The sequence below is a fragment of the Schistocerca serialis genome, chromosome 10 (assembly GCF_023864345.2).
Source record: "Schistocerca serialis cubense isolate TAMUIC-IGC-003099 chromosome 10, iqSchSeri2.2, whole genome shotgun sequence".
Classification (NCBI taxonomy): Eukaryota; Metazoa; Arthropoda; class Insecta; order Orthoptera; family Acrididae; genus Schistocerca; species Schistocerca serialis.
Window position 1 is genome coordinate 205,545,061 of NC_064647.1, and position 14,393 is coordinate 205,559,453.

A 14,393-nucleotide genomic window follows, 5' to 3' on the forward strand; every position below is an offset into this window, starting at 1 on the left:
TGGGCCAGGTAACAATCCTGATTTCTCATTATATGATCAATATTTTCTAAATTACATACATTTTGACGAGTTATAACAGCCACAATAACACTTGAATGGACATCACATGCTGAAATAATTTCAAATATACTTACAGGGTATGTCACTTTATTATTATGTTCATAAAATACATAAAATAAACCAGATTGACATGAGAAGACTAAATGATGCTCCTCACAGGGGTTATTATTTACTGAAATTATAATTCCAGGAAAATAAAGTTTAATGCTGCAAGACCCACAGAGTATTGTCACTTGGTGCAGCAACTGACAGTTGATCGTTAATGCAGACACACGTAACATACTGAATGTGAACGGACAGAAAGAGTCATTACTGTTTGCACCATTGGTGATTATCTACATCTACATCTACATCCATACTCCGCAAGCCACCTGACAGTGTGTGGCGGAGGGTACCTTGAGTACCTCTATCAGTTCTCCCTTCTATTCCAGTCTCGTATTGTTCGTGGAAAGAAGGATTGTCAGTATGCCTCTGTGTGGGTTCTAATCTCTCTGATTTTATCCTCATGGTCTCTTCGCGAGATATACGTAGGAGGGAGCAATATACTGCTTGACTCTTCGGTGAAGGTATGTTCTTGAAACTTTGACAAAAGCCCGTACCGAGCTACTGAGCATCTCTCCTGCAGAGTCTTCCACTGGAGTTTATTTATCATCTCCATAACGCTTTCGCGATTACTAAATGATCCAGTAACGAAGCGCGCTGCTCTCCGTTGGATCTTCTCTATATCTTCTATCAACCCTATCTGGTACGGATCCCACACTGCTGAGCAGTATTCAAGCAGTGGGCGAACAAGCGTACTGTAACCTACTTCCTTTGTTTTCGGATTGCATTTCCTTAGGATTCTTCCAATGAATCTCAGTCTGGCATCTGCTTTACCGACGATCAACATTATATGATCATTCCATTTTAAATCACTCCTAATGCGTACTCCCAGATAATTTATGGTATTAACTGCTTCCAGTTGCTGACCTGCTATTTTGTAGCTAAATGATAAAGGATCTATCTTTCTGTGTATTCGCAGCACATTACACTTGTCTACATTGAGATTCAATTGCCATTCCCTGCACCATGCGTCAATTCGCTGCAGATCCTCCTGCATTTCAGTACAATTTTCCATTATTACAACCTCTCAATACACCACAGCATCATCCGCAAAAAGCCTCAGTGAACTTCTGATGTCATCCACAAGGTCATTTATGTATATTGTGAATAGCAACGGTCCTATGACACTCCCCTGCGGCACACCTGAAATCACTCTTACTTCGGAAGACTTCTCTCCATTGAGAATGACATGCTGCGTCCTGTTATCTAGGAACTCCTCAATCCAATCACACAATTGGTCTGATAGTCCATATGCTCTTACTTTGTTCATTAAACTACTGTGGGGAACTGTATCGAACGCCTTGCGGAAGTTAAGAAACACGGCATCTACCTGTGAACCCGTGTCTATGGCCCTCTGAGTCTTGTAGACAAATAGCACGAGCTGGGTTTCACATGACCGTCTTTTTCGAAACCCATGCTGATTCCTACAGAGTAGATTTCTAGTCTCCAGAAAAGTCATTATACTCGAACATAATACGTGTTCCAAAATTCTACAACTGATCGACGTTAGAGTTCTGCACATCTGTTAGACGTCCCTTCTTGAAAACGGGGATGACCTGTGCCCTTTTCCAATCCTTTGGAACGCTACACTCTTCTAGAGACATACGGTACACCGCTGCAAGAAGGGGGGCAAGTTCCTTCGCGTACTCTGTGTAAAATTGAACTGGTATCCCATCAGGTCCAGAGGCCTTTCCTCTTTTGAGCGATTTTAATTGTTTCTCTATCCCTCTGTCGTCTATTTCGATATCTACCATTTTGTCATCTGTGCGACAATCTAGAGAAGGAACTACAGTGCAATCTTCCTCTGTGAAACAACTTTGGAAAAAGACATTTAGTATTTCGGCCTTTAGTCTGTCATCCTCTGTTTCAGTACCATTTTGGTCACAGAGTGTCTGGACATTTTGTTTTGATCCACCTACCGCTTTGACATAAGACCAAAATTTCTTAGGAGTTTCTGCCAAGTCAGTACATAGAACTTTACTTTCGAATTCATTGAACGCCTCTCACATAGCCCTCCTGACACTACATTTCGCTTCGCGTAATTTTTGTTTGTCTGCAAGGCTTTGGCTATGTTTATGTTTGCTGTGAAGTTCCCTTTGCTTCCGCAGCAGTTTTCTAACTCTGTTGTTGTACCACGGCGGCTCTTTTCCATCTCTTACGATCTTGCTTGGCACATACTCATCTAACGCATTATATATGACGGTTTTGAACTTTGTCCACTGATCCTCAACACTATCTGTACTTGAGACAAAACTTTTGTGTTGAGCCAACAGGTACTCTGAAATCTGCTTTTTGTCACTTTTTCTAAACAGAAAAATCTTCCTACCCTTTTCAATATTCCTATTTACGGCTGAAATCATCGATGCCGTAACCGCTTTATGATCGCTGATTCCCTGTTCTGCGTTAACTTTTTCAAATAGTTCGGGTCTGTTTGTCACCAGAAGGTCTATATAATAGGGAACAGTCTGAAGTGTGACATTTCTAGGTCCTGGAGGTACTTGTGTGTATTGATTTAAGGCGAAATCACAGCTCAAAGCTAATTTAAGGAAGGCAGCTGTCTGTCAGCTTTATTAGAAAAATGCTATGCAAAAGTAATTCATACACAAATAACATAGCTTTTCTGAGAGAGGCACTGTGTATCATGGAGAGGTTTTTTTGTTCAACACTGAGAATGTATATTCTAAGAAGAGTCAAAAGACGCTACTTCCTCCTATCTGCATCTCACAATATTATCACGACTATAAAAATCTAAGTTCAAGTCGATATAGAGGCTCACCAACAGTTAATCTTCCTGTGCACAGTTCATAAACTGAACATGAGAAATGGATGTGAAGTGAAACCAGTACACGCTATACCTTCTACCTCACACTGTTAAGGTGACTTGCAGGGTATGAACAAATGTGTCGGGTGTTCCTTAGACTCTGGTTTAAAAATATGCCCTTTTTGCTGATTATCTACAGTGAATAGTAATGGCTGAAGACTTGAGGCATAAAGAATGGCAGGTTTTTAAGTTATATTTACCCCTTCATAGAGGCCAAGTGATTAAAAGCATACAACTCTCATGTGCCTGAAACTCCTTGGCAACGAAAAAACAGTAACACAAAATCACGTCACTTTGAGCTTCGAAGGAGAACGATAACACCTATATTTAAGTACACTGTAGAATTCAACTTCAGCCAAGTTTCTGAAGCACAATCTGGAAATGGGTGTGATGCAAAAACCAATTATCTGTTTAAACAAATTAAAATGTGACAAGGAATGTCAATTCTACAATTTAAAAAAAAAAAAGAGGAACACTATCTCTGGGCAACCACAGCTGTCTGTGACGACCAGTTTCACAGCTCATAGCTGAGTCTTCACGTACACATCTGAGTAGAAAAAAAATGGGAAAAATATAGCAAGCAGTATTATCTTTATCCAAAGTTACAAAATAATGTAGTAAATAACAATAACAGTACTCACAATCAATTCCTATAAAATCCAGACTGGGATGCAATGGACAGCCTATCATTCTTTGTCAAATCAAAATAAAAATTTCATCGAAAGAACGGTAGGCGGGTAATACAACTGGCAGAATGATGCAGTCGACCATCCCAAATAGCAAGTGAAAACCAACAGAACTGATAGGAAAATAATTACATAAACTCAACACTGGGAAAGCATGTGGAATAGACTTGTGTAGCAGTAGCATATAGCGGCATGCAGGCAGAAAAGTAGATCAGGTAACAACCACAATAGGAAACCTTAAACATAACAATAGAACATTAATAGCCGATAAACACATGTTGGAGGGATCAGATAGAGAGAAACAGACTAACCAAAAGAAACTGAAAAACTGAAGAACCTTACCTTCATTTTAAGTTGAAAATGCAGCTATAAACTGTGAAACTGGTTGTCATGTTATAAAGAACAACAACATTCGGTTCCTCACTCATCCAGTGTTTGCTTATTTCTTAGATGAGATGTGACCTTGTTTCATTTGTCATTAAATATTACACATATTTGTGTAATTACTTCAATAGAACATTCTGTATCATACAGTTACATTATTTAAAATACCTGTCTTCTAGCTCTCAAAAGAGATACTGTAAATGTAAAACATCAGTGCTGAACCAGGAACAAATAAATTATGTTACTCACTGGGGCCTTCTCGACCTTCCGGAAGCACTTGTTGAGAGAGAGATTGTGCCGCACACTATTCTTCCATCCAGTGGGTGCATTCTTGAAGTACGGGAAGTGATCCAGTATCCAAGCATAGATCTCCTTCACCGGTAGCGCGTGGCCCGGAGAGTCCTCGATCGCCATGAAGATGAGGCAGGAAAAGGAATAAGGGGGTTTGGAATTAACGTGAACCTGTAATAAGGATAATAAGTGCATACATGTAGGAGCTCCTAGGAAACAAACACTAATGCTACAAAAAAAATTGAAATAACTTTGAGGTTCCCACAGTCACTCACTCACATCATAGTGGTGCCTGTAACATCTTGAAACTTCCCCGCATGTTAAAACTGTGAACCAAAGTGTGTCTCTAAGCTGAAGTCTCACATTTCATCACATTTCACAGGTAGTGCTCTTACGACTAAGCTATCTGGAAAGGACTCAGGTGCTGCCCTCACAGTGTCACTTTTGCTGGTACCTCCCTCCTAAAACCAAACTTTATAGGTCACCACCCAGACACCCACAGAAAAGCAGACACCTATATTCTGACTTCAGGGTGGAACAAAATTTTAACTCACCACAAATGCTCCCATTGTCACAGGATATTTTTCTGGGTACAGATTCCTGATATTCACGGTACACTCACAAAATGTTCGTATGGGAAAAAACCCACTTCATCGCTACCTCAGAGATGCTGTCTCTCATCACTCGTGCACTGACTATAACACCACATTCAGACTAAAATGGTTCATATGGCTCTGAGCACTATGGGACTTAACTTCTGAGGCCATCAGTCCCCTAGAACTTAGAACGGTTCCAGACTGTAGCGCCTAGAACCGCTCGGCCAGCCCGTTCGGACTAGCTTAAATCTTGATAACCTGCCATTGTAGCAGCAGTAACCAACCTAACAACTGCACCAGACATTTGTTGTCTTATATAAGCATTGTACACCACAGCACCGTATTCTGCCTGTTTACATATCTCTGTATTTTAATATGTATGCTTATACCAGTTTCTTTGGCGCTTCAGTGTATATTTAATGCTAGTGGGTCTCTCTCATTTCTTTCTTTTCTTTTTTTACAACAGCTTTACTTGCTAATCAAAGTCCGCATTTTATACCTTCTTTACTTCCGCGGCACCAGTTATTTTGCTGTGCAAATAGCAGCACTCAGCTATCACTTTTAGTGTCTCGCTTCCCACATGGTCCAGTCACATTGACGTGACTGTGACCACCTGTTAAAAGCCTAAATAATCACTGCAGCATGGATCTGCGAGAAGAGTCAGTGATGTTCTGGAAGCTACTGACAGGGATGTGGAGCCATGTTAGCTCCAGTGCCATGTCCAGCTGCACTAGGTTTCTCAGTTCAAGATCCAGGGTGTGAACAGCCACGTCAAGGTGGTCCCACAGATTCTCAACTGGTCATTTACCCCTGTCATCTACAGCCTATTGTGTACCACAGTTGCCTCAGTGATGGTTTTGGATTGCACCATTCTACTGTGCATGGCACACTTTAACCACAGCAACATGTAAACAGTTTAAAAACTTAACTGCTTGAGAAACAGCTTCCACACTTGACCCGAAATCCAATGATCATACCGTTTTGGATGTCAGATAAATATCTCCGATTCCACACTACGGCAGTGACCGCTCTGTTCTCCATATCCCTCTCAACTAGCTTTATACACTCTCCCCCCGTTAGTGCTGTCACCTGCAGTCCATCAGTTGTTACATACGCCTATGTTGAACATAGGTGGTGGTCCCATTGATGTGACCAGACCATATCCTACCGAGCATGAGTAGCTGTCAGGAAGACATTAACTTCAAACAAAAATTGAAATAATTTTATCGTGTATTAAGTATTGATCACTTACCCAGTAATGAGAAGTATCTATTACCACTAAAAATATCCCTCCATTCTGTGCCTCACTTATGCTGAGTGATGGACAGTGTAAGTCATTTCTCCTTCCTGTTTCTTGACCTACTAGGACCACTGCAGTTCCTCTGCTTTTTCCAATTTTTCCCATGTTCCTTGATCTTCTCCCAGGCTTCATTTTCCTTTCTTCTGTCCATATTAGAGATTTCTTATTTCTTCTGCATTGAAAGTACTCTAAATTTAGTATTTTATTCTTAAAAAAGTTTCATTCTGTTATTTCCAGTTGTTTGTTGATACTTCTTTCAGTTCATTTCTTCTGTCTTTCAAGTACCTTTACTTTGTCCCCAGCTTATAATTCACTTTTAAACATTAACATGTTCATAAACATTCTGGTCTCACCAATGTTTACACCATTTTACACATTACTTGTTGTTGATAATTTTTGGAAAAACCATATGCTACTGCCATTTTATTAACTCTTACATCTATTGCAAATTTTTCTAGGCCATTCTGCTGAGTAGTTTCTCCAAGGTATTTAAATTTGCTAACTCATTATGTTTTACCTATTTGTATTTCTTCACATTTCAGTGCATTTTTTATATTTGTCATTAATTTTGTCTTTTCAGATGAAATTTGGAGACCAGATCTATTTCGCTATACCTTCCATGTTTCTAGAATTATATTTATATATGTTGCAACGTTTCCAGATTGTGACTGACTGTTGACAATAAATTCCAGAAGGAAATAAATGTACTGCAGGGCAGCTGTCAATATGCCCCACTGTTTGGAGAGCTGTCAACAAGAGTTTCTAATATGGACACCACACATTCTCCTAATTACACACCTAGGTGCAACAAACACTTTTGCACACAGAAAGTGATGCCATACGACATAATGAATGAAAATAGAAAAGGTAAATGTACTGTGTTGTCATAATGTAACTGATATATTTAACTTATTGGACATGTGATACTCAAATAGTTATGTACAAGTTTTAGAGCTGACAACAGATTGTGAGGGTCTCAATTTCTATACTTACTGCAACTGCTGTTACATCTAATAAATGTGACAGCCATGTTCATGGTGGTGAAAGTTAATTATGTTATTGAACAAATAAAGTCTATTGAATATTGGAGATGGAATATTGGAGATGGAATATTGGAGATGATAAGAAAGAGTGGAGTTTCAGATCTGAAACCATATGATGAACCACATTCTGTAATAAAACACAGGTGCATGGTGGCATTAAAACTGAATGTGCCAAGACACTGTGACACTGAGTTTGCACCCTATCTCTTTCATTGGGTTTGCGACAAGTTGTACTATATTCACTTTTAATTTGTGATAATTAATGTGCGCTTAAAAATGCAGAAATAAATGGAATGTAGTTCAACCAATGAAAATGATTCAACCCTTAGAACACACAGTGGACCGAGTAAAATTGTGTACCATATGGAAGACTCATCTGTGCAATTTTCAAATTCGTACGGGGGTGGTCTGATGAGTCTAATAAATTTCCATGAAAGAATGGTACGTTTTTGTTGCGCCCTCACGGTTGGTAAGCTCGATTATTCAGAGGATCATGTAAAAAATTTCAACAATTTACATCATACCCCTGCCTGAATTGGTCAGGGTGTCAATTGCAATTGAAAATCGAGATAACCGAGTTCTGTGCTGTTATTAAACATTTGTATCTGAAGGCTCTGACTGCCACAAAAATCAAAGTAGAATTGGGTTAAGTTCACAGACTGTACCATCATTGAAGACCATTCACTTTTGGATTAGAGTTTAAACATGGTCAGACAAGCACTGAAGCACACTCCAGCTGCCCAACTGTAGGCACCACAAAGGAAACCACTGACAAAATCCATGATATAGTAATACAAGACCACCAAATAAAAATTCATGAGATTGCCGAGACTGTAGGCACATCAAATGAGTGTGTGCATAATATCCCACACAGAGAACTGGCTAAGAAGAAACTGTGCGTGAGGTGGGTGTCAAGATTGCTCACAATTGACAAAAAACTCATCTGGCACAAAATTTCAACACAATGTCTGGTGATATTTAATTGCAAACCACTGCACCACACCAAACATTACTGATAATATTGGTGGAAGTGCATGAATTGGGCTTTGAATTGGCTCCTCATCCACCCTATTCACCAGACTTAGCCTCAAGGTACTTCCTCATATTTTATAACTTGAAACTTCGGATTGCTGGGAAGAAATTTTCATCAAATGAGGAAGCGATGGTTGCAATCAATGAGTATTTTGCGTTTTAACAGAACCAATTTTTCTAACATGATGAAAAACCTGGAGAATTGATGGACCAAGTATATTTTCCTAAAAATAGACTGTGGCTAGAGGTAAAGTGAGCTGTTTATGGAACAATTTTTTTTCCTCCAAGTTTATCAAACCAGTCTTGTAATTCTGCTGCTTTATTTTCCACCCTCTCCCCCAATTACATGTACAACCGATAAGGGCGAGAGATTACAAAACTAAGTCCACACTTACCAGAGGGTCATAGGGGACATGCTGTGGATGCTTGCCGCGGGCAGCCATCACAGCGACAGCGGCTGCACCAGTTACGGGCGTGGTGCCGGGGGTGGTGCCCGTGGCAGTGGCGGTGGCAGCTACAGCAATGGCGGAGCCGGGACTGGCAGGCGAGCGCCCACTGGAGGAGCAGCCGCTCGAGTCGCTGGCAGGGGGCTCTCCGGTCGAGCAGCAGCTGCCCTCGTCCACGTAGTCGCTCGTCGGGGAGCCCTGCGCCCCGGCATTGCTCGCCGTACGCAGGTTCATTCCTGCTGGGCATCCCAACACGTGTCACGGCCTTTAAGCAGCACTGTGCATGCATCTGTAAGCCTAGCCGCTCCTCGCTACTTCTCTGTAAAGCTACAAAGCAGTATGTCACTGTATAAAAAGGAAAATCTCAGTCAGATATTTGATAAATTCACAAATACACAGGTGAACTAGTCAGTAGACATTTTCAAACAGCAAATATTCCAGTATAGCCAACAAATTATTTTAACTTTTATTGTGCAGACAGTTCCACACTTTTCTCCAAAGCAGATGACCTATGAAAGGGAATTTATTTGTTGAGCAGAATATGTAAAGAGTCCAACCTTGAAATATAAAAAGGTAAATAATAATTAAAAAAACGTGGCTTATAAGGAAGAAGACAACAAAAGATCAAAAACTGCTATTGATAACGAAATGTTACTGCAAGTGAAATACTTGAATTATACAGAATATGATGTATGAATGTGACAGAGCCAGAGAGATCAAACAAGCAGAATTCTGAAATATATGGGAACAATCAACTGGTGCCCATAAACAAAAACATGGAAAGGTAGAGAATTAAAATTTTGTAAAACCGTGTCTACTCCTACTTCTTTGTACAGAAGTAAGTTATGGATCAGACATAAACAAGAGAGGAGAATTCAGCCTGCAGAAATGAGATTCTTCAAAGTAATAAAATGACATACTACATTAGAGTGAACTGAAAATGATGACATTAGGAATGAAGTGAACATATATAAATTGGGAAACAAAATCCATGAAAACAGAACAAAATGGAATTAACATGTTACAATGTTAACCACTGTGGAGTGGATGGAAGAGGGTACTTCCCGTTGTACCACGTGTTGGGTTTCTTCCTGTTACATTTACATTTGGAGCATGGGAAGAATGACTGCTTAAACACATCTGTGTATGCTATAATTTATTATTATGCAAATCTAGGGTGCACTTTTTCACTATGTGCAGTATTCAAAATTTGGATGCACATAAGATTCAATGGTGCATTACATTCTTGTACAAACTGGAATCCATTGTTCACCAACAATATCAATCAAATTTAAGTATTGTTCCTTATGTTAAAATTCATTGCTTTAATTCTGAACTTTGCTACATTATTGTTGGTCAATTAATGTGTAGTATGTTTGCATTAGGTTGTCATGAAATGGAAGGCAAACAGAGAAAAAACGGTATATGATGCTACTTTCAAGCATAAAGTAATTCTTTATGCTGAAAAATATGGTAATAAGATGGTGGGACAAGAGTTCAGTAGAACTGAGAGTAATGCTCATTTATGAAAGAAACAGACATTGGCGTTATTTGTTTCTACCGCTATTAGAAAGATATTCACTGAACCTCCACAGGAGAAGACATCCTGACACTGAAGTAAAAGTTTTGGAATTCATACATGAAGAAGAACGGGCATCCTGTGACTAGTGACACCATGACAAACAAAGCAAAAGAGGTGGCTGGTGTTCTAAATATACCATGGCAAGAGTTTAAGGCTATCTGTGGATGGGTTGTTCACTTTATAATATGGTCAGGCTTATCTTTAAAATGTGGTAAAACAGTTATGACAAAAGTTTACACAGGATTCTGAATAAAAAGTTCAAGAATTTCAGCTGTATGTCATCAAACTTCAGAAAGAGAAGAATTTTTCGATGGGCCAAATAGGTAATGCTGATGAGATGCCAATTTGATTTGGTATGCAACATAATTGCACGACTGATGAGATGGTGACAAGAAAAGTAACCATCAAAACATCAGGGTGTAAAAACAGAGCTGACTATAATGCTGGCAAATCACAGCAGATGGATGCAAATTTCCCCCTTTCTTACTCTTCAAGCAGGAAAAAACCCTCAAACACCTAAACATAAAAAGCTGTTCCGCAATTATATCATAGTTCAAAATCAAGAGAAGTGATGGGTGACTGAAATTTTAATGCTTGACTGGCTCCAGAACATATGAAAATTTCATCTTGGTGGGCTTTCCAAGCTACCATCAATGTTTTTTATCAGTGCACCTTGTGGTCATCTCACAGACACCGCAAAAGATCCAAACCTAGCCAGTGACCTTGCTGTTATTCCTGGAGGAATGGTTTCCGTGTTACAACTACTGGACATTAGTATAAATAAGCCTTTCAAAGGTTACACTCAGGAACAGTAAGAAAAATGGTTTCGCAAACCAAACTGTGAACTGACTTCAACAGGAAAAATTAAGCGTGCTGCAACCCACATTATTACACACTGCGTTTCAGCTGCCTGAAAAAACACCAAAACATTAACAATTGTAAAATCATTCAAGAAATGTTGTATTTCAAATATTCTGGATAGCAATGAAGATGATGTGCTCTAGAATGACACTGAAGATGATTGGGAAAGTGGAAAATGAATCTGTTTCTGAGGTAACCAAATCGAGCAACACAGTGAAAGCATTGTGCTAGGAAAAAGAACTGTGATTGGCTGGCACCTGCCACTCTACTTGCTGACACACTTATCAGAGCTTAGCTCTGTGCATTTGCATGTCTGTGTGTGAATGTGTGTACTACTTCTAGAGAAAGGGCAAGAGCTCGAAAGCTAGTAAACACACTGTTTACTGTTGTGTATTTCTATGTGCTAGATATCCGTCAGTTATGGATTTATTGGTTGCCTTTATTTTATTTTATGTATTATTCCATTCAGGAGTTTCCATTACTGTTATCACAAAGTTATTTTAAACAAAGTACATCATGATGCATTTTAGTGTGTTGGAGCAATGTTACTGGTGTATTTGTTTATTGTCCCCTCCCTTGACAATTACAATTTCAAAATAAGAGTAAGTAAAACAAACACATCAAATGATGAGATGTAAAAGACATGTATCCGATGTTGTTGTTGTTGTTGTTGTTGTGGTCTTCAATCCTGAGACTGGTTTGATGCAGCTCTCCATGCTACTCTATCCTGTGCAAGCTTCTTCATCTCCCAGTACCTACTGCAACCTACATCCTTCTGAATCTGCTTAGTGTATTCATCTCTTGGTCTCCCTCTACGATTTTTACCCTCCACGCTGCCCTCCAATGCTAAATTTGTGATCCCTTGATGCCTCAAAACATGTCCTACCAACCGATCCCTTCTTCTAGTCAAGTTGTGCCACAAACTTCTCTTCTCCCCAATCCTATTCAATACCTCCTCATTAGTTACGTGATCTACCCACCTTATCTTCAGCATTCTTCTGTAGCACCACATTTCAAAAGCTTCTATTCTCTTCTTGTCCAAACTATTTACCGTCCATGTTTCACTTCCATACATGGCTACACTCCATACAAATACTTTCAGAAATAACTTCCTGACACTTGAATCTATACTCGATGTTAACAAATTTCTCTTCTTCAGAAACGCTTTCCTTGGCATTGCCAGTCTACATTTTATATCCTCTCTACTTCGTCCATCATCAGTTATTTTGCTCCCCAAATAGCAAAACTCCTTTACTACTTTAAGTGTCTCATTTCCTAATCTAATACCCTCAGCATCACCCGACTTAACTCGACTACATTCCATTATCCTCGTTTTGCTTTTGTTGATGTTCATCTTATATCCTCCCTTCAAGACACCATCCATTCCGTTCAACTGCTCTTCCAAGCCCTTTGCTGTCTCTGACAGAATTACAATGTCATCGGCGAACCTCAAAGTTTTTACTTCTTGTCCATGAATTTTAATACCTACTCCGAAATTTTCTTTTGTTTCCTTTACTGCTTGCTCAATATACAGATTGAATAACATCAGGGAGAGGCTACAACCCTGTCTCACTCCTTTCCCAACCACTGCTTCCCTTTCATGCCCCTCGACTCTTATAACTGCCATCTGGTTTCTGTACAAATTGTAAATAGCCTTTCGCTCCCTGTATTTTACACCTGCCACCTTCAGAATTTGAAAGAGAGTATTCCAGTTAACATTTTCATAAGCTTTCTCTAAGTCTACAAATGCTAGAAACGTAGGTTTGCCTTTTCTTAATCTTTCTTCTAAGATAAGTCGTAAGGTCAGTATTGCCTCACATGTTCCAACATTTCTACGGAATCCAAACTGATCTTCCCCGAGGTCGGCTTCTACCAGTTTTTCCATTCATCTGTAAAGAATTCGTGTTAGTATTTTGCAGCTGTGACTTATTAAACTGATAGTTCGGTAATTTTCACATCTGTCAACACCTGCTTTCTTTGGGATTGGAATTATTATATTCTTCTTGAAGTCTGAGGGTATTTCGCCTGTCTCATACATCGTGCTCACCAGATGGTAGAGTTTTGTCATGACTGGCTCTCCCGAGGCCATCAGTAGTTCTAATGGAATGTTGTCTACTCCCGGGGCCTTGTTTCGACTCAGGTCTTTCAGTGCTCTGTCGAACTCTTCACGCAGTATCTTATCTCCCGTTTCGTCTTCATCTACATCCTCTACCATTTCCATAATATTGTCCCTAAGTACATCGCCCTTGTATAAACCCTCTATATACTCCTTCCACCTTTCTGCCTTCCCTTCTTTGCTTTGAACTGGGTTTCCATCTGAGCTCTTGATATTCATACAAGTGGTTCTCTTCTCTCCAAAGGTCTCTTTAATTTTCCTGTAGGCAGTATGTATCTTACCCCTAGTGAGACAAGCCTCTACATCCTTACATTTGTCCTCTAGCCATCCCTGCTTAGCCATTTTGCACTTCCTGTCGATGTTATTTTTGAGACGTTTGTATTCCTTTTTGCCTGCTTCATTTACTGCATTTTTATATTTTCTCCTTTCATCAATTAAATTCAATATTTCTTCTGTTACCCAAGGATTTCTATTAGCCCTCGTCTTTTTACCTACTTGATCCTCTGCTGCCTTCACTACTTCATCCCTCAGAGCTACCCATTCTTCTTGTACTGTATTTCTTTCCCCCATTCCTGTCAATTGTTCCCTTATGCTCTCCCTGAAACTCTCTACAACCTCTGGTTCTTTCAGTTTATCCAGGTCCCATCTCCTTAAATTCCCACCTTTTTCCAGTTTCTTCAGTTTCAATCTGCAGTTCATAACCAATAGATTGTGGTCAGAATCCACATCTGCACCAGATGAGGAACCTAAACTTGAAACAAGTAGTATATAGATACTGTATTACACTGCAATCAGTTTTTAAGCCACTGTCCTGCAGAGACAACTGGAGAATGATATATGAACATATCAAGAAGAATGGGTGGTGTGGGGGGGTGTACATTAAAATAATGAAACAGCTGACTGCCTTCATAAAACAAAAATAAGACAAAGGAGAGCACATGGACAACAAGCTACAAACACTAAAGAGGTCACTAACACGTATTTCTAGATTGTGACCAAAGTTTTTCAAATGAATACATACATTTTTTCTGGTTGTTACATAACGAAAGAATAAGCATGTAAAGAATAAAATT

At 39.5% G+C, this 14,393-nt stretch overlaps 1 protein-coding gene across 1 annotated transcript in view; it reads right to left on the reverse strand.

Annotated features, from left to right (window-relative positions):
• LOC126424886 (hepatocyte nuclear factor 3-alpha-like) overlaps nucleotides 1-14,393 on the reverse strand; it is a 433,342-nt gene that overhangs the window by 41,914 nt on the left and 377,035 nt on the right. The window contains exons 3-4 of the mRNA XM_050087719.1: nucleotides 8,711-8,997; nucleotides 4,303-4,515 (exon numbers count right to left, since the gene is read on the reverse strand). Coding sequence (XP_049943676.1) covers nucleotides 4,303-4,515; nucleotides 8,711-8,997 — 500 coding nt within the window. The remainder of the gene's footprint in view (nucleotides 1-4,302; nucleotides 4,516-8,710; nucleotides 8,998-14,393) is intronic.